General features: G+C 48.2%; 1 protein-coding gene and 2 pseudogenes across 1 annotated transcript; 2 read left to right on the top strand and 1 right to left on the bottom strand.

The window, feature by feature from the left end:
* Positions 1-1128: 1128 nt before the first annotated feature.
* LOC103306788 (probable G-protein coupled receptor 33) lies at positions 1129-6144 on the bottom strand. Its single transcript, XM_008175918.2, has 2 exons — positions 6127-6144; positions 1129-2184 (listed from the first exon to the last, which is right to left on the bottom strand). The coding sequence occupies exon 2, from the start codon at positions 2176-2178 to the stop codon at positions 1129-1131; it is 1050 nt and encodes a 349-aa protein (XP_008174140.2). The 5' UTR covers positions 2179-2184; positions 6127-6144.
* On the top strand, positions 4073-9695 carry LOC135976891 (probable G-protein coupled receptor 33; annotated as a pseudogene).
* A 2553-nt stretch (positions 9696-12248) lies between these two features.
* Positions 12249-16504, top strand: LOC135976829 (probable G-protein coupled receptor 33; annotated as a pseudogene).
* The last annotated feature ends 3064 nt before the right edge of the window (positions 16505-19568 follow it).

The raw sequence follows: 19568 nt of genomic DNA, 5'->3' as shown, positions 1-19568 counted from the left end.
AACGTGATATATGCCATCATGTGCCAGCAAATGCCCCTCTGCCACATACATTGGCCAAACTGGACAGTCTCTACGCAAAAGAATAAATGGACACAAATCTGACATCAGGAATCATAACATTCAAAAACCAGTGGGGGAACACTTCAACCTCTCTAACCACTCAGTGACAGACTTGAAGGTGGCAATTTTGCAACAAAAAAACTTCAAAAACAGACTTCAAAGAGAGACTGCTGAACTTGAATTAATATGCAAATTAGATACAATTAACTTAGGTTTGAACAGAGACTGGGAATGGTTGGGTCATTACACTAATTGAATCTATTTCCCCATGTTAAGTATCCTCACACTTTCTATGGGTCATCTCGATTATCACTTCAAAGGTGTTTTTTTTTCTTCTTCTTCTTCTTCTTCTTCTTCTTCTTCTTCTCCTGCTGCTGATAGATCATCTCAATTGATTGGCCTCTTACAGTTGGTATGGCTACTTCCACCTTTTCATGTTAGCTGTATGTATAAATACTTTCTTTCTGTGTGTTCCATTCTATGCACCAAATGAAGTAGGCTGTAGCCCACAAAAGCTTATGCTCAAATAAATTTGTTAGTCTCTAAAGTGCCACAAGTACGCCTGTTCTTTCTATAATATACTACACCTAATGGATTAAAAACCATTTGGAAATTTAAAACCACAATGACAATTTTAGAAAACAATCTGGAACATGTTGAAGTCTATGTCGTTTGAAAACACTCTAGAATCCAATGATGTCCCAGGCCTAGTCAGTAATCTAGAACCCATGCACTTTGAGTAGGAACACACTGAGAGACTTACAATAAATGAGATTCCAGAGCCAGCTAGTGATGCAGAATCCAAGAGATTCTCAGTTAGGTGAGAACACAGTCAGAGACCTAAACAAAGAAACAAGATTCTGGAGCAGGCTACTGATTTGGTGCCATTGACGGCCCATTGAGTATAAAAAAATTGAGAGACCTAGAACACATAGGATTCTGGAGAGAGCAGGGAATCTAGAATCCAGGGACACTGCAGGGTTTATAAACAGTGAGGTACCTTAGACCCGTCTGGTTTTAGAACCACCAGGGATCTAGGAACAGCTGGGATGGCAAGTCTGGGCAACTTCAGACCATCTCCTGTTTTCTGTTCTCAACTTCAAAGCCGTGTCTTCCACTATACTCGGGGGCACTGCTGCCGAGATCATCAACAAAAGCCGCTTTGACCAGAGTGAGAAGAGACGTCCTGAAGACCTGCCAGAACTTCTCCCCCACAAAGAGGTAGAGAATGGGGGTGAAGCAGGCATTGAAGCAGGATGAAAAGGTGTAAATGACTAAGAGATCATCTGTCACCAACTCTGGCACCTCCTTCTTGTAGAGATTCAAGCTCTGGTAGAGGTGGTAGGGCAGCCAACCAAGAAAGAAAGAAACCACTGCAGCCACCATGACTTTGAAGGGCTTCCCAGCCCATGCCAGCTTCTTCTCCTTCATCTTCAGCCCCATGCAGCCATAGCAGCCCGCGATGGTGCAGAAGGGCAGCAGGAAGCCCAGTAGGAACCGGACAATGAAGATGGCCAGGTGGACCCGTCTCCCTAGGTCCTGTGGCTCAGCTCCATTCCAGTCTTCGGAGAGGGCGTAATTGTTGATGCAGATGATTCTGCCTCCATCCACCACGTGTGTCTCTCGGAAAGCCAGGTAGGGAGCGCTGAGACCAAAGGAGGCCAGCCACACGCCCACCGCCAGCTTCTGAGCTCGGGGCACAGTGCGGTGATTCCGAGATTGGATGGGATGGTGAGTGAGAGTGTAGCGGTCAAGGCTGATGAGGGTGAGAAGGAAGACGGAAGTGAACATGCCCACAGAGATGCAGGTGTTGAGGAACTTGCACATGGCCATGCCAAAGACCCAGTGGAAACCCAGGAGGACATAGACAATGAAGAAGGGGATCAGCAGGGTGAAGAGAAGGTAGCAGGAGACCAGGTGAAGGAACCAGAGAGTGGTCACCGTCCTCCTCATCTTCAGTCCCAGCACCCACAAGCACAGCCCGTTCCCCACCACACCCACCAGGAAGGTGGTGAAGAGTAGCACGGATGCAGCCAGGTGAGCAGCGCTCACAGTTGCTGGGGTCTGGCTGGAATTTGCCCCAGAGGTTGGTGGGAGAGGTGTCTTGCCTTGGTTCATGGTGCCCTGGGGAGAGAGAGAACTTGGGTTAGAAGGGATGACAGAGGAGGGGAAGAGGAGGAAGGGAGAAATAAGAGGGGGTTAGGAAGGCAACATTGGAGAGGATCTCTCTAGGCACCCTCTTGTCCTCCAGAATATGCAAGCTAGATAGTCTCCGCAACTGGGCTATAGCCAGTGGAACTCACTGCTACAAGGTAGAACTATGGGAAGTAGAGGAGGGAAAGAGGGATAGTAGATGTGGGAAGAGTGGTGACGGGGACAGTCTAGTAGGTCAAATACACAACTACCCTGTTTCCCCGAAAATAAGACAGTGTCTTATATTAATTTTTGCTCCCAAAGATGCGCTAGGTCTTATTTTCAGGGGATGTCTTATTTTTCAATGAAGAAGAATACGGTACACATTTTTTGTTGAACAAAAAAAAGTAAATTTATTGCCTGTATACGGTACAGTAGTAGTGGTCATCACAAACCAGCATAACCAGACAAACTGTGAATCCTACGGTATCAAGAATTTCTTGTTACTACCATTTCCATGTACAACAATCTATGGTACATTTACTGATACTGATATTTACTGGTATGAACACAAAGTAAGATTTATTCAATGACAGTCATGTCATCATCTTCTGGAACATCATCATAACAATCCAAACCCTGAATTTCCTGGTGAATTTCTTGTGACTCCATTTCTTTCAGAATCAGTGGGCCAAATCTCTCATGTTTAGCAATAGCACTGTCCTTAAATGAGTACTTCTTGTCAAGGTAGCCTGCTCGTAGTGCATTTGCAATGCAACTGTCAGTGATTTTCTCCCATGAATTCTTCACCCAAGTCACAACCTCTTGCAGTTTAGGTTTCACAAAGTTTCCACGCTGATTTCTCTCCATTCTATTTTCAATGTAGTCGTTAATTTCCATGCGCAAATTGTCCTTGAATGGCTTGTTTATTGCAATATCAAGAGTCTGGAGATTGGCCGTCATTCCTGCGGGAATCATTATTTGATCTATTTTTCTTTCGTGAAGAAATTTCTTCATGTCTTTAGCGCGGTGAGTGCTGGCTGCATCCCAGACTAGCAGACCTCTTTGGCTCCCTCGCATAACAAGCGGCAGCATTAAATCGACCCACTTCCTTATAACTGCTTGTGTGGCCCAGGCTTTTTCAGTTTCAAGAATAAAAATGCCCGAAACACGTTCAATCTTTTCCTTCTTGCCCTTAGAAATGATTAAAGGTGGGATTTTAGTGCCATCCAGACGAATTGCCAAAATACAGGTAACACGTGCACTTTCGTAAGCAGTGGAGGGAATGTACACTGAGGAGACACCCCGCTGTTCAATTGTTGTTTGAGATGATTGGCCCATAAACACTGCAGTTTCATCCATAGCAATCATGTTGGAAAGATTGTATTTAGAGAAGTCAGCATCATCAATAAAGGACTTGAATGCAAGTGCTCGCTGAATAACTTGAGCATCTTCCAGCCTAAACAGTGTTGTTGATCTTCTTAAAGACAGTTCACTTCGCTGAAGGAAATTATCCAGCCAGTGTTGTGATGCTTTGAAGTCTTCGGGGGCTATGTCAAACTGTGGTGCCATTGCAAGGGCAAATTCTTGAATCTGAGCCCTATTCACAACCAAAGCCTTTGCTCTCCTGTCAACAACCCATTCACAGATTAGGTCTTCCAGCTCGGAAAATAATGGTTGCCGACCTGATCCACACTTGCGCTTTTTAGCATTTCCCTTGTCCACTTGTTCAATGAGGTTACCGTACTCTGCTCGCCATTTTCGGACCAATCGGATATTCAACATCTTCTCTTTGCAGAAAGCAGTAAGATTTTGGCCCCAAGAGTCTTCCACGATTCCTTGCTTGTACTCCATGGAGTAGCTCTTTCTTTTTGCGCTCATGTCTAGGGGTAAAAATATACCAGCACTGTTTACCAGTATTTCTTGTATCAGCAGAAAAGCAGTCACCCCCTAAAGTGACACACTGGATCAGAGTGGGGATTGAAATGGGGGGATCACTTAAAATGACACAGGGGGGATCAGAGGGGGGAATCAATAAAAATGGCACAGGAGGATCAGAGGGGGGATTACCATTTTAGAACCTCCTGTGCCATTTTGATTCCCCCTTTCTGATCCTCCTGTGCCGATTTGATTCCCCCCCCTCAAATCCACCATGTGTCATTTTAAGTCATTTTAAGCCCCCCTCCCCCCACCCCTGTGCCAGTGGACAGTTTAGTCTCTCTCCCCTCCCACCTTCACCAGACATCCCCCCCACACCTCAGTCACCCCTGTGGCGGCGAGATAACACACAATGTGCCCGACTCCTGTGTCTGGCAGCGGCGGCACGGGCTCTCTGACGGGCAACGTTCCCCTGCGCAACATCAGGGACGTCGCTCGTCATCCAGAGAGCCCGCCGCAGCTCACTGATTTGAAGAGACCTCGCACTGCCTGAACAGCTGCGGCCAATCAGTGAGCTGTGCGGCGGTGCCTGCCGCTACCGTACGAGAGTCTAGAGTCAGATGCCTTATGTTCGGGGGGTACCTTACGGTATGTTCGGTGGATGCCTTATTATCGGTGGATGCCTTATTATCGGGGAGGTCTTATTATCGGGGGGATGCCTTATATTACAACGAGAGGCAAAACTGTAAGTAGGCCTTGTTTTCGGAGGACGTCTTATTTTCGGGGAAACAGGGTATGCTGATAATTCCATGTGGTTGTGATCTGGAGAATGGGCTGGCTCAGGGGAGTGGGGAATGGCATATGAGGCCTTCCCTTCCAGGAGGCAATGGTTCCAATTTGGATCCAGGGTGGGGACTGGCTGGCTCAGGGAGGTGGGGATCGGTTCTGTTGAGCTGGTGCTGGTGGAACACACTGCTACAAGGTGGAAAAAGCCACCCTTCCCCCACGCCGTCTCTTGTACGGTTACATCCTGATTCGTGAGAGTGTGCAGGGTCCTTCTCACTCTCATTGTAGCACAGGAAGCCTCAAGCTGCTAAGCTGCTTCTCTATCCCACAGCCGTGCTGCCAGCCCTGCAGCAGGGTCCTCTGGGCTATTGCCTCTATCAGGGACTGTGCAATCATGGCCTTGTTAGCTTGGTGTCCTCTGTGCCCTGTAGACTTGCATAATGGTTAGAGAAAGGCAGGCTGGGAGCCAGGACTCCTGGTTTCTATCCCAGCTCTGGGAGTTGGGTGGAGGTCAGAACTCCTGGGTGCTGGGAGGAAGTTGGGGTCTTGTGGCTTAGACCAGAGGTTCTCAGCCAGGGATATGTGTACTCCTGGGGGTACCCAGAGGTCTGTCAGGGGGTACATCAACTTATCTAGATATTTGCCTAGTTTTACAACAGGCTACATAAAAAGCCCTAGCGTAGTCAGTAGAAACTAATATTTCATACAATTACTTCCTTATATTGCTCTATATACAACATTTATATTCCAATTAATTTATAATTGTATGGGGAAAATGAGAAAATCAGCAATTTTTCAGTAAGAGACATAAAAATACAGATATGTCACAGCTGCACTGATTTAAGTCGTTTTGAAGTGAAGTAAAACTTGGGGGTACGCAAGACAAATCAGACACCTGCAAGGGGTAGAGTAGTCTGGAAAGCTTGAGAACAGCTGGCGTAGAGCTTTGTAAATGGGGACCAACTCATCTGACTAACATGAACTAAGGGGGAAACATTCACCCACGTCACAGACCTCATCTACTACCTCTGTCTATTGAGTGCCCCATGTGAACCCCACTAATACCCAGTGGCAAAGAGTCTCACAGGCTAACCTCACTGATACCCAGTGGCAAGGAGTCTCACAGGCTAACCCCACTGATATCCAGGGGCAAGGAGTCCCACTGGTTTGCCTTTACAAAAGCAAATTTCTGTGGCTTCTAGGGGGCCTTATCAAGGAAATTCCCCTTTAGACCCAATGTGGAGCCCTCTGTCTATTGTCTCGACTCACCTGGGCAGTGAGTGGTGGAAACACAGATCCAGCACAGACGGATCCTCAGATGGTGTGTGTTTGGCCAGCAAAGCATCCGTGAGTCTGTCCCCAGCACCCCAGAGCTCTCCCCTGTGCGTTGAGTTCACTCTCCGTAACTCTGTGTCTTCTACATGCTCCACCCCCACCTGCTCTCTGAGATCCACAAGCTGCAAACCATGAACGGAAATGATCATTGGACACTGTCTTAGCAAAGAAACCAGCTAAGCAACAACCATTGCTTTGAAACTAGCCCCACTCCCTCCCAGAGCCTGGCATAGAACCCAGGAGTCCTGGCTCCCAGCCCCCGCCCTCTAATGCACTAGATGCTTGGCCAGAAGCTCATCTATTGAGGCATGGCCCCGTGAAGAGGAAGGGCCTGTATTTTGCTCAAATCCTTTCCTGAGAGGGGGCTGCACCATGACCGAGAGATAACCCCGCACTGTTAGCTCACAACAAAGGCTGAGTCACAAATGATGCAACTCCCAGCCAAGGAGTGGGGGGTCTTGTGGATTAGAGCAGGGGGGCTGGAGCCAGGACTTCTAGGTTCTGTCCCCACCTCTGGGAGATGAGTGGGATCTAATGGGCTAGTGCATGGGACACTGGGAGGGAGGACCCTGGGTTCTGTCCCCAGCTCTGGGAGGGGTTGGGGTCTAGGGGTTAGATCAGGTCAATAGCCGTGAGAGGTCCTGTGCTATCTACATGTTGTGGGTACATCCCTGCATGAGACAACTCATGTGAAATGCTGCCCCTTCCTGTCCTAGATAAAATCTCAGTCACACCCAGCCCTCCCCAGAGTGTTCGTTACACAGGTCCCATCCTCAGAACTGGGACCCTGAGATCCCCGATGGGAACCCAACGCTACTGGGAAAACAGCCCCCAGTGGCACGGTACACAAGACCAAGGCTGAATTCTGAGAAGAGTGAGGTCTAGTGGTTGGGGGGGTAGGGCCTGGGATCCAGGATTCCTGGGTACTATGATAGGCTGGGGAGGGAAGTGGGTTCTAGTGGTTAGAGCAGGTCTGTGTGGGGAGTCAGAAACCAGTGGTTCTATTTCCAGTTCTGAGAGGGGAATGGGGTCCAAAGGGTTAGATTGGCGGGGCTGAGAGTCAGGACTCCTGGGTTCTGGCCGTGGCTCTGGGCGGGGAGAGGAGTGTACTGAGTTAGATTGGGGGGTACAGGTGCTGGGGCCCAGGGTTCTGGTTCTACCCTGTGTGTGGCTGAAGCCTAATGGGTTTGTGCAGGGAGGAGAATGAAATGCCGTGTTTCTCACTGCTAGGGCACGGGCTGCACACGTCTGTCTCTCTCTCTCCCTTCCCCTTTTCTGTCTCCTCCAATCTCCTTTGTGTTCTTCCTGCTCCTCCTTAGGGTCTCACGGCCCCTCCGCCTTCCCGACCAGCCCGGCCCCTCATGCCCCCTCTGCCTTCCTGACCGGCCCAGCCTCTCACGGCTCCTCCGCCTTCCCAGCTCCTCATGGTCCCTCTGCTTTCTCCACCTTCCAGGCCTGTGACGTTGTACTCTATATGATTTTATGAAAATATGCTAATGAGTGTGAATATAATGTAACTGGAATATGATTCATGCAAAAGGTCTCTTGTATCATTACAAAGCTTATAATCTACTGAGTTTGGTCATCTTATTTCTATAAATGTATCACTCTTGTATCTGTAACTAGAAATATCAAATATAACTCTGAGGGCCTATTGTAGTTATGCAAAGTGTGGGCCATTAATGGTGGTTTGGAATCTTGATGGCTCCCATCAACCAGGACAATTGACTGTGGATGGCTCCGTTTGCTTGCAGGCCTTCCTGTGAGTCAGGCTGGGAGGAATGTGGGCTTGGAGTCTTACACTGACATGTGATCATGTCACCTGAACTGGAGTCCATCTTTAACCTGGTGCTTTTCCATTTAGAAGAAGGGGTGGGAACCCAGAGAGGGACAAAGGATTCCCGCCTTGTACAAAAGATATATAAGGGGGTGGAACAGAACAAAGGAGGCTGCAATCATGAGAAATACCTTAGCTACCACCTGAGCTATAACAAGGGCTGTACTAGGGGAAAGGATTGGTCCCAGACTAGGAAGGTGTCTAGTCTGTGATAGAAGCTTATTGAAACATCTGAGGTTGAGATTTTATCTGTATTCAGTTTTCTTACTGTGCTAGACTTAGACTTGTGTGTTTTATTTTATTTTGCTTGGTAATTCACTTTGTTCTGTCTGTTATTACTTGGAACCACTTAAATCCTACTTTTTACTTATTAATTAACCCAGAGTATGTATTAATACCTGGGCGGGGGGTGGGGGCAAACAGCTGTACATCTCTCTCTATCAGTGTTTATAGAGGGCGAAAAAAATCAGAGTTTACCCTGTATAAGCTTTATACAGGGTAAAATGGATTTATTTGGGGTTTGGACCTCATTGGGAGTTGGGCATCTGAGTGTTGGAGACAGGAACCCTTCTTAAGCTGTTTTCAGTTAAGCCTGCAGTTTTGGGGAACGTGGTTCAGACCTGGGTCTGGGTTTGTAGCAGGCTGGCGGGTCTGGCTCAAACCAGGCAGGGCACTGAAGTCCCAAACTGTCAGGGGAAACACGCTCAGGGGTAGCTTCAACATATCAGTTGGCAGTTCTCAAGGGGGTTTCTGTGATTCAATCTGTCACACGGCCCCTCATGGCCCCCCCACCTTCCCAGGCAGCCCAGACCCTCACAGCCCCTCCACCTTCCTGGCTGGCCCGACCCTCACTGGGCCTCCACCTTATCAGCCAGCTCAGCAGCCAATGGGAGCAACCCCCACCAGTCAGGAAGAGAAGTCAAGTGGCAGCTGTGTGTGGCAACCCCTCCTGGGGGTGGCTGGCTGTGGGTTCTGGGGCTAAGGATGAGGATGATGATGACCTCCCTCTTGTCCTTCCATCTGGTGCTCACCTACCTGCTCACATCCTGCTTTATAACTCTGTTCGCATCTACCTCTGCCTGGATTTCCTCTGGGTCTTCGGCATGGCCATGTATGAGCTCCTCAATGCGTGCCTCTCCCTGGGCATGTTTGCTGCCATCTTCTTCCTCACCAGCCTGGACTGCTGCACTCTCCCTTGCCGCCCCATCTGGTTCTGGCATCACCGTACCATGGCTCGGGCTAGGAAGCTGGTCGCGGACATGTAGCTGGTCACCTTCACCCTTAGCGCTCCCTAACTGGGCTTTCAGGATCTCCTGGAGATGGAGGGGGCATGGTCACCTGCACCAATAGTTAAACCTTCTCTGGAGAGGGGGATGGAGCCATGATGCAGGCCTGGAGGAGACGTCTTCATCCAGTCCTGTTCAGGGTGCAGTTCCTGCTGCGCTTCCTGTTGTCCCTCTGCACCAGCGTGGGATGCCGGGGCTGGACAGGGCTGGAAATGAAGAAGAAGTGGTTGGCGAGGAGCAGGAAGACTTCCAAAGTCATGGTGACTGCGGTAGTTTCGTTCTTTGTCTGCTGGCTGCCCGATCATCTCTACTATGGCCTGCTGCTCTACAAGAATGTGGTGCCGGTGTCGGTCACGAGCGCCCGAAAGTGCTGGAGTTAGCGAGCATTGGAAACTTGTCATCCCACCTGTTCCTTCATCCCTGATGGTTCTGAAACCTGATGGGTTCCAGATATCTCAATGTTTATAAACCGAGCAGTGTCCTTGGGATTCCAGATTCCTTGTTATCGGCAGAATCCCATGTCTTCTAGGTCTCTCAATTTTTTCAAAGGGTTCTGGAGCACTAGCTGGCTCGAGAGTTTCATTTGTTTTTGGTCTCTCAACATTATGAAACTCAATGGGTGTTTAAGGGTTCCAGATCACTAGCTGGCTCTAGAATCAATGTATTCTAACCTAATTGATTCTCATGGGTTCTGTGTCATTGGCTGGCTCTGGACTCTTTGTTTTAAGACTCTCAAAGTGTTCACACTCAATAGGGTCCATAGGTTCTAGATTCCTGACTGGTGCTAGGACCCCAGTGGATTCTAGACTGTTTTTAAACCATATAGAATCCTATAGGTTCCAGCTTCTTTGCTTGGTCTAAAAATCTCATGGGGGTTCTAGATTTCCAAATGGTTTAAAATCCATTTGGCGTGGTGTTTTATAGAAGAGTCTGTGTATTACCATAGTGATATCTAGCTCTTCTCTAGTGCTTGTCCTCAGTAGATCTCAAAGAACTTTTCCAAGGAGGTCAGGAGCAGTCTCCCAGTTTTTACAAATGGGCAATCTGAGGCATTGAGGCACAGCTGGGTTTGGGGCTATGACTACACCTCTCACTGGGTTCTAGCCCCGGTTCTGGGAGGAGAGTGGGAGCTAGTTTTAAAGCAATGGCTGTTTCTTAGGTGGTTGCTCTGCTAAGACAGTGTCTGAATGATCATTTCCATTGATGGTTTGCAGCTTTTCGACCTGAGAGAGCAGGTGGGGGTGGAGCATGTAGAAAACACAGAGTTAAGGGGAGTGAACTCAACACACAGGGGAGGGCTCTGGGATGCAGGGGATAGATACACGGATGCTTTGCTGGGCAAACACATGTCGTATGAATCTCTCTGCTGGGTCTGTGTTTCCACCACCCGCAGCCCAGGTGAGTCAAAACAATGGGCAGATGGCCCAGCATTGGGTGTAAAGGGGAATTTCCTTGCTAAGACCACTTAGGAGCCACAAAAAAATTGCTATTGTAAAGGTAAACCAGTGGGGCCCCCTGCCACTGGGTAACAGTGGGGTTAACACAGGGCACTCAATAGACAGAGGTAGTAGGTGAGATCTGTGACGTGGGTGATTTTTTCTGTTTTGTTCCATGTTAATCAGATGAGGGGTTCCCCATTTGCAGAGTCTAAGCAACAGCACCCCATGTCCCTCCCACAGCCCAGGAGGCATGGCTCCCAGCCTCTCCCCCATTTTCTAACCACTAGCCCATTCTCCAGACAGGACTCCATGTTAATAAGTCTGTGAGGGAGAAAATCCCAGACGCAGACAAAATCCCCAAGGTCTCTGGTGCAGAGCTGCAGCATGGCTGGAGGGCAGAGAAGCAGGTAGGTGGATTGAGACTTCCTGTGTTATGAGGGTGAAAAGGACCGTGCACGCTCTCTCGAGTCAGAGTATAGCAGCAGACCTGTGGGTGGCTCTCTTACAACAGAAAAACATCAAAAACAGACTCCAACGAGAGACTGCTGAGCTGGAATTGATATGCAAACTAGACACAATCAACTCCGGTTTGAATAAGGACTGGGAATGGCTGAGCCATTACAAACATTGAATCTATCTCCCCTTGTAAGTATTCTCACACTTCTTATCAACCTGTCTGTACTGGGCTAGCTTGATTATCACTTCAAAAGTTTTTTTCTCTTACTTAATTGGCCTCTCAGAGTTGGTAAGACAACTCCCGCCTGTTCATGCTCTCTGTATGTGTGTATATATATCTCCTCAATATATGTTCCACTCTATATGCATCCGAAGAAGTGGTCAGTAGCCCACGAAAGCTTATGCTCTAATAAATTTGTTAGTCTCTAAGGTGCCACAAGTACTCCTGTTCTTTTAGTGTAGCAGCAGTTCCTGTGACTGGCAGATGAGCAGAAGAGATGGGGTGGGGGAGGGATGGCTTTTTCTTCCTTGTAACAGTAAGTTGCACCGGCACCAGCTCCTCCATGCTAGGAGTGAACATCATCGATCCCCGCCTAACTGAGTAGTCCTGATCCCCTACCCTGGGGCCAGATTACAGCTGGCCACCCTAGAGGGGAAAGGCCCCATTGCCCATTCCCTGCTCCCCTGAGCCAGCCAGTCATCCAGATCACAGCTATATGGTATTCTCTGCATAGCTGTATATCTGAACTCCTAGAATGTCCCCTTCACCACTCCTCCCATGTCTGCTATTCCCCTTGTCCTCCCCTACTGCTCACAGCTCTATCCTGTAGCAGTGGGTTCCACCAGCTATAGCCCAGTTTCTGACAATATCCAGCCTGGATATTCTGGAGGACCACAGGGTGACCAGCGAGGTCCTCTCTAATGTTACCTTCCCAACCCACTCTGGTATTTCTCCCTTTTCTTCCACTCTCCCTTTTTGCCTCAATTGTTGTCCCTTCCAACCCCTCTTCTGTCTCTTCCCAGTGTACCGTGGAACAAGATATCATGGCACTCCCACCAACCACAGTGGCAAATTCCAGCAGGATCCCAGAGACCAGGAAGTTCTCTCACCTGGCGTCTCCTGTGTTGCTCTTCATCACCTTCCTAGTGGGTGTGGTGGGGAAGACGTTGTATCTGTGGCGGCTGAGGCTGAACATTTGCAGGAACAAGCCATCCCGATGTGTAGTAAATATGGCAGGCGACCAGCTTGGCTTAACAGTGAAATCCTGTCTGATCTTAAACACAAAAAAGAAGCTTACAATAAGTGGAAGCTTGGATAAATCACCAGGGAAGAGTATAAAAATATTGCTCAGGCATGCAGGTGTGAAATCAGGAAGGCCAAATCACACTTGGAATTGCAGCTAGCAAGAGATGTTAAGAGTAACAAGAAGGGTTTCTTCAGATATGTTAGCAACAAGAAGAAGGTCAAGGAAAGTGTGGGCCCCTTACTGAATGAGGGAGGCAACCTAGTGACAGAGAATGTGGAAAAAGCTACTGTACTCAATACTTTTTTTGCCTCTTTCTTCATGGACAAGGTCAGCTCCCAGACTGCTGCACTGGGCAGCACAGCATGGGGAGGAGGTGACCAGCCCTCTGAGGAGAAAGAAGTGGTTCAGGACTATTTAGAAAAGCTGGATGAGCACAACTCCTTGGAGCCGGATGCGCTGCATCCGAGGGTGCTAAAGGAGTTGGCGGGTGAGATTGCAGAGCCATTGGCCATTATCCTTGAAAACTCCTGCCGATCGGGGGAGGTCCCGGACGCTGGGAAAAGGCTAATGTAGTGCCCATCTTTAAAAAAGGGAAGGAGGAGGGTCCAGGGAACTACAGGCCAGTCAGCCTCACCTCAGTCCCTGGAAAAATCATGGAGCAGGTCCTCAAGGAATCAATTTTGAAGCACTTAGAGAAGAGGAAAGTGATCGGGAACAGTCAGCATAAATTCACCAAGGGCAAGTCATGCCTGACTAACCTAATTGCCTTCTATGATGAGATAACTGGCTTTGTGGATGAGGGGAAAGCAGTGGACCTGTTATTCCTTGACTTTAGCAAAGCTTTTGATATAGTCTCCCACGGTATTCTTGCCAGCAAGTTAAAGACGTATGGGCTGGATGAATGGGCTATAAGGTGGATAGAAAGCTAGCTAGATTATCAGGCTCAATGGGTAGTGATCAATGGCTCCATGTATAGTTGGCAACCGGTATCAAGTGGAGTGCCCCAAGGGTAGGCCCTGTTCAATATCTTCATTAATGATCTGGAGGATGGCGTGGACTGCATCCTCAGCAAGTTCGCAGATGACACTAAGCTGGGAGGAGTGGTAGATATGCTGGAGGGTAGGGACAGGATACAGAGGGACCTGGTCAAATTAGAGGATTGGGCCAAAAGAAATCTGATGAGGTTCAAAAAGGACAAGTGCAGAGCCCTGTACTTAGGAAGGAAGAATCCCATGCACTGCTACAGATTGGGACCGAATGGCTAGGCAGCAGTTCTATAGAAAAGGGCCTAGGGGTCACAGTGGACGAGAAGCTGGATATGAGTCAACAGTGTGCCCTTGATGCCAAGAAGGCTAACAGCATTATGGTCTGTATAAGTAGGAGCATTGCCAGCAGATTGAGGGTGTGACAGCATACCCCATAAGGCTTCATGGGGAGGGGGTGTTTATAAATGTATGTATGATATAACTGGAATATGTTTTGTGCTGCCTCTACAATGTAACATATCTCCGTAAAGGTTATGGTCTACTATATCTATTCATCCTATTTGTACATACATATCATTTTCTACTTGAGGTTAAGAATATGGGCTGTATGCTTGTTTGGTTCCTAAGTAAGCTTTGGGAGGCATTTGGTCAGCTTCTTTTGCGAGGAATTCACCAGGTTAAGTACCTGATCAGGAAACACTTGGGGAACAATGCATCTTGGAATGCTCCAATCCATATAAGAAGTCTTCCTGGAGACATACAAGATACCATGTGGACAATGGCTTCGGCCTGTAAAGACTGAGTCATGCAGGGGCATGTGACTTGCCCAGGTGACTCCAGAACTCCATCTTGGGGCTGGACTTTGCATAGGAGAGAGGAGGGGGGGTCTCCACCCACAAGAGAGAGTCTATTTAAACCTGTGGGAGACCCCTCCATTTTGGTCTTGAGCTGGCTAAGGAAGGAGCCTCTCCACCCCCACAGGATACTTGAAGGGAACTGGAACAAATGACAGCAACTACAGGGGGTGTCAGTGATTGCTGGACCCAGGCTAAAAGGAGATTAGCCCGTAAAAGGGAGCATTCTGGAATTGGTGAAGAACTTATCTGTATTTAGTTTGATTAGGCATAGATTTGCACATTTTATTTTATTTTACTTGGTGACTTACTTTGTTCTGTCTGTTACTACTTGGAACCACTTAAATCCTACTGTCTGTATTTAATAAAATCACTTTTTATTTGGTAACTTACTCAGAGTATGTATTAATACCTGGGGGAGCAAACAACTGTGCATATCTCTCTATCAGTGTTACAGAGGGCGAACAATTTATGAGTTTGCCCTGCATAAGCTTTATGCAGGGTAAAATGGATTTATCTGGGTTTAGACCCCATTGGGAGTTGGGCATCTGAGTGCTAAAGACAAGCACACTTCTGTGAGCTGTTTTCAGGTAAACTTGCAGCTTTGGGGCAAGTGATTCAGACCTGGGTCTGTGTTGGTGCAGACAGGAGTCTCTGGCTCAGCAAGACAGGGTGCTGGAGTCCTGAACTGGCAGGGAAAACAGGAACAGAGGTAGTCTTTGCACATCAGGTGGCAGCTCCCAAGGGGGTTTCTGTGATCCAACCTGTCACAGAGGGATGTGATTATTCCCCTCTATTCGGCATTGGTGAGGCCTCCCCTGGAGTCCTGTGTCCAGTTTTGGGCCCCACACTACAAGAAGGATGTGGAAAGAGTTCAGAGAAGGGCAACAAAAATTATTAGGGAGCTGGAGCACATGACTTATGAGGAGAGGCTGAGGGAACTGGGATTATTTAGTCTGCAAAAGGGAGGAATGAGGGGGGATTTGATAGCTGCTTTCAACTACCTGAAAGGGGGTTCCCAGGAGGATGGATCTAGACTGTTCTCAGTGGTAGCAGATGACAGAACAAGGAGTAATGGTCTCAAGTTGCAGTGTGGGAGGTTTAGGTTGGATATTAGGAAAAGCTTTTTCACTAGGACGGTGGAGAAGCACTAGAATTGGTTACCTAGGGAGGTGGTGGAATCTCCATCCTTAGAGGTTTTTAAGATTAGGCTTGACAAAGCCCTGGCTGGGATGATTTAGTTGGGGATTGGTCCTGCTTTGAGCAGGGGGTTGGACTAGGTGACCTCCTGAGGTCCCTTCCAACCCTGATATTCTATGAAGATGAGGAGTATGGTGACCACCCTCTGGTTCCTCCACGTGGTCTTCTGCTACCTCCTCTTCACCCTGCTGATCCCCTTCATTGCCGTCTATGTCCTCCTGGATTTCCACTGGGTCTTCGGCACGGCGATGTGCAAGCTTCTCAATGCCTTCATTTCCATGGGCATGTTCTCCTCCGTCTTCCTTCTCACCCTCATCAGTCTGTACTGCTACACCCGCACTCACCATCCCATTTGGTCCCGGAATCACCATACCCTGCCCTGGGCTGGGAAACTGGTCGTGGGTGTGTGGCTGGCCTCCTTTGGTCTCAGTGCTCTCTACCTGGCTTTCTGGGAGACTCATGTGGTGGATGGGGACAAGATTGCCAGTATAATTAATTACGACATCTCTGGAGATTGGAATGGAGCCGAGATGCAGGACCTGTGGAGATGGGTCCACCTGGCCATCTTCATATTCCGGTTCCTGTTGGGCTTCCTGCTGTCCTTCTGCACCATCGTGGGATGCTATGTCTGAATGGGGCTGAAGATGAAGGAGAAGAATCTGGTGTGGCCTGGGAAGCAGTTCAAAGTCATGGTGGCCATGGTGGTTTCCTTCTTCCACGGCTAGCTGCCCTACCACCTATACCGGGGCTTAAAGCTCTACAAGAAGGAGATGCCAGAGTCAGTGACAAGCATCCTCTTGGTCAGTTACATTTTCATGTCCTGCTTCAATACCTGATTCTCCCCCAACCTGCACCTCTTAGTGGGGGAGAAGTTCTGGCAGGTCTTCAGGATGTCTCTTCCTGCTCTGGTCATGGTGGCTTTTGTTGATGATGTCAGAAGCAGTTCCTCTGAGTCTAGTGGAAGACACGGGTCAGAAGTCGAGAACACAAAAGAGGAAATAGTGTGAAGGTGGCCAGACTTAGGGAGAGTTGAAAACTTGCCATCCCAGTTGTTCCTAGATCCCTAATGTTTCTAAAAGCTGATGTGTTCCAGCTATGTCAATGTTTATATACCCTGCAGGGTCCCTGGATTCTAGATTCCCATGAATTCTAGGTTTCTCAGTATTTTCAAACTCAATGGGTCATCAATGGCAGCAGATCAGTAGCCAGCTCCAGAATCTTCTTTGTTTTAGGTCTCTGACTGTGTTCTAACTTAATGGACTCTCTTGGATTCTGCATCACTAGCTGGCTCTGGAATTTCATTTATTCTAAGCCTCTCAATTTGTTCAAACTCAAAGTTCATGGGTTCTAGAATCCCAACTGGATCAAGGACATCACTGGATTCTAGAATGATTTCAAACCACATAGAATACAACAGGTTTCAGATTGTTTGCTAAAAGTTTCATCATGGTTCTAGATTTCCAAATAGTTTAAAATCCATTAGGTGTAGTATATTATAGAACAGTCTGTGTATTATAATACCAATATCTAGCTCTTCTCTTGTATTTGTCATCAGTAGATCTCAAAGATCTTTAGGAAGGAGGTCAGTAACAGTCTTCCCATTTTTACAAATGGCAAAACTGAGGCACAGAGTGGGGATGTGACTTGTCCAAGGCCACCCATTAGAACCTTTGGTCCGTCCAGTGGCAGAACCGGGAACAAACCCAGCTCTCCTGTGTGCCAGCACAGGTCTCTATCCATTGTGGATTTTCTGGGACACGGACTGTCTTTTTGCTCTGTGTTTGTACAGCACATAGCACAGTGGGGTCCTGGGTCAGGACTGGGGCTCCCAGCAGTTCTGAAAATAAATAAATAATAATAATTCCCAGGTGTTGCTTTAACTACGTAGTTTCTATCAGTTTTTTGCGGCAGCGCTGAAATAATTGCGAACACCATGTGACCCGATCACTGGGATATTTAGTGTGGGGAGGCTCTGCCTTAATTTAAGAGCAGCTGGTAAGGAAAACAAGCCATCAGGACAAAGAATGGCTCCAGAGAAACCCCCTGCCCGTGAACACTTCAGGGTGGTGAAGAGGTAACGTCCAAGCTAGTAACTGTGATGCTGTATTGAATGTGGGTGACCATTCATAATATTATGAAATTGCAGTGACTCATACAAGATATGCCACGTAAGGTTTCAATGGAAAAGTTATTCTGGCAACGTAATGTAGCCTCCTTTCCAGATGGCTGGAGAGACAGTCACAACTGCCCCCTGGTGGGCAGAAGCAGGACACCCATGCTCATCTCACTGAAAGCAGATGGGCGGGAAAGGAACCAGAATGATAAAAGGCAGGCCCTCCAGCTCAGTTGGAGAGGAGCTGCTGGAGGGGAAGGATGTCTCCCACATGGTGCCGGAGCTTGGACCCAACAGTGACTGCTCTAGTGCTTCAGATCTGGAGGAACTGCCAGAGCTGCCTGTCACTGGAGATACTGAGGAGTTGCTGGGGCTGCCATTAGCTGTTTTATCTTGGTGGGAAGAACAACAATCCTGGGACCCAGGTATTTCCACCCTTCCCCCTGAACAGGAGTGTAGGAAGTTGCCTGGGGAGCTGAATATAATTTGGCTGTGTTGCTGACTAACAGCTGGCCAGTGTGTTGCCTCAGGATTTCTCTGCTGACCTATTGGTGTACCACTCCACCACTGTTAGGGCCCTGGGCTGGACCTGATAGAGTTGGGTGAGCCCAGGTCTCCCTACCCGCTGCCACCTCACCCAGGGGTGGCAGGCTCCCACTCTAGGCAAAAGTTCTGCATTTGTTGGCGGTTCACCAGAGCCAGAACCCCTGACTGTTTGGTGCCCCTCCCTGCCTGAGGTTCTGGTCTTATAGACTCATTACTGCTCTGTCCTGACTGCAGGCCAGAGCCCCCTGTTTGCTGCCCTGCTTTGCCCTGCCTGAGGGCCTGGGCTTATAGACACTGCTGCTTTACATTGATTGCAGGCCAGAGCCTTCTAGTTGTTTGGTGCCCTGCCCTATCAGAGGGCCTGGGCCCCTAACTAATTACTGCTCTACACCACTGAGTGACAGAGACCCAGTCCCAAATCGCCCTGAACTGTGCCCTTCCAGCAGTGTTGCAGAGAGGGGGCAGGGCCTGCCTCCCAGATGGAGGAGGAACAGCCACAACCACCTTAGAGTTGTGATTTGCTAAATATGCTAAGCTGATTTATATGTATGTGTCATCTTCGTATCACGAGTTATAAATATGTGCGGTATATTGATATCTCCAACTTGTGCTGTGTATCTGGGTGACACCCCCAGACACTTTGGCATGTGCACTATCCAGCCTGTTGGATGGCCCAGCCAGGGGAATCAGCTGTACAATGAGCCCATTGAGAGAAGCCAGGGGCCACACCTATGAGTCAGCAGTACATGTAGAGAGATGTCTGTGGACAGCGGACTCTAAGTGCTTTTCCATGCTCATATGGTGGGAGCTTTTGTTTGGGACAGAAGATGTACAAGCCATGTGGCAAACATATAAAAAGGCAGCTGCATCTTCTCCATTTTATCTTCAACCCTGCTTCTCACCTCTGGAGCAACTTCTCTACAAACTGAAGCTTTGAACAAAGGACTGACAGACCCATGCAAGTTTTGGGTGTGTTCCAGAAGAACTTTACAAGCCAGCAAACTCACCAGTGCTGCTAGGAACCTGAACTATGGATTCAGAAATCATATGTACGTATCTGATTGCTTTGACCATTTAACAACAATCCTCTCTTTCTTTTCTTTTAGTTTATAATAAAACCTTTAGTTTTTAGATATGAAAGGATTGGCTGGCAGCATGGCATTTTGGGTAAGATCCAAACTAGTATTGATCTGGTAATGTGGCTGACCCTATGGGGACCAGAACATTTTGTATAGTGAATAGAGTTTTAAGTAACTTCTCACTATACTGGAGTTATTTGCTGACTGGGAGCCTGCGACTGGAATGCAATAAAGGTGCCCGTGCAATTTTTTTTTTTTGGCTTCTCTATAATCCATGTGGGGGACCAGGATCACACTGTGTGACTGGTTGGGGAATCTAACTACAATGTTAAC

The sequence above is a fragment of the Chrysemys picta genome, chromosome 20 (genome assembly GCF_011386835.1).
Source record: "Chrysemys picta bellii isolate R12L10 chromosome 20, ASM1138683v2, whole genome shotgun sequence".
Lineage (NCBI taxonomy): Eukaryota > Metazoa > Chordata > Testudines > Emydidae > Chrysemys > Chrysemys picta.
The sequence above is the reverse complement of the archived record's forward strand: the minus strand, read 5'-3'. Positions and strand labels throughout refer to the sequence as shown.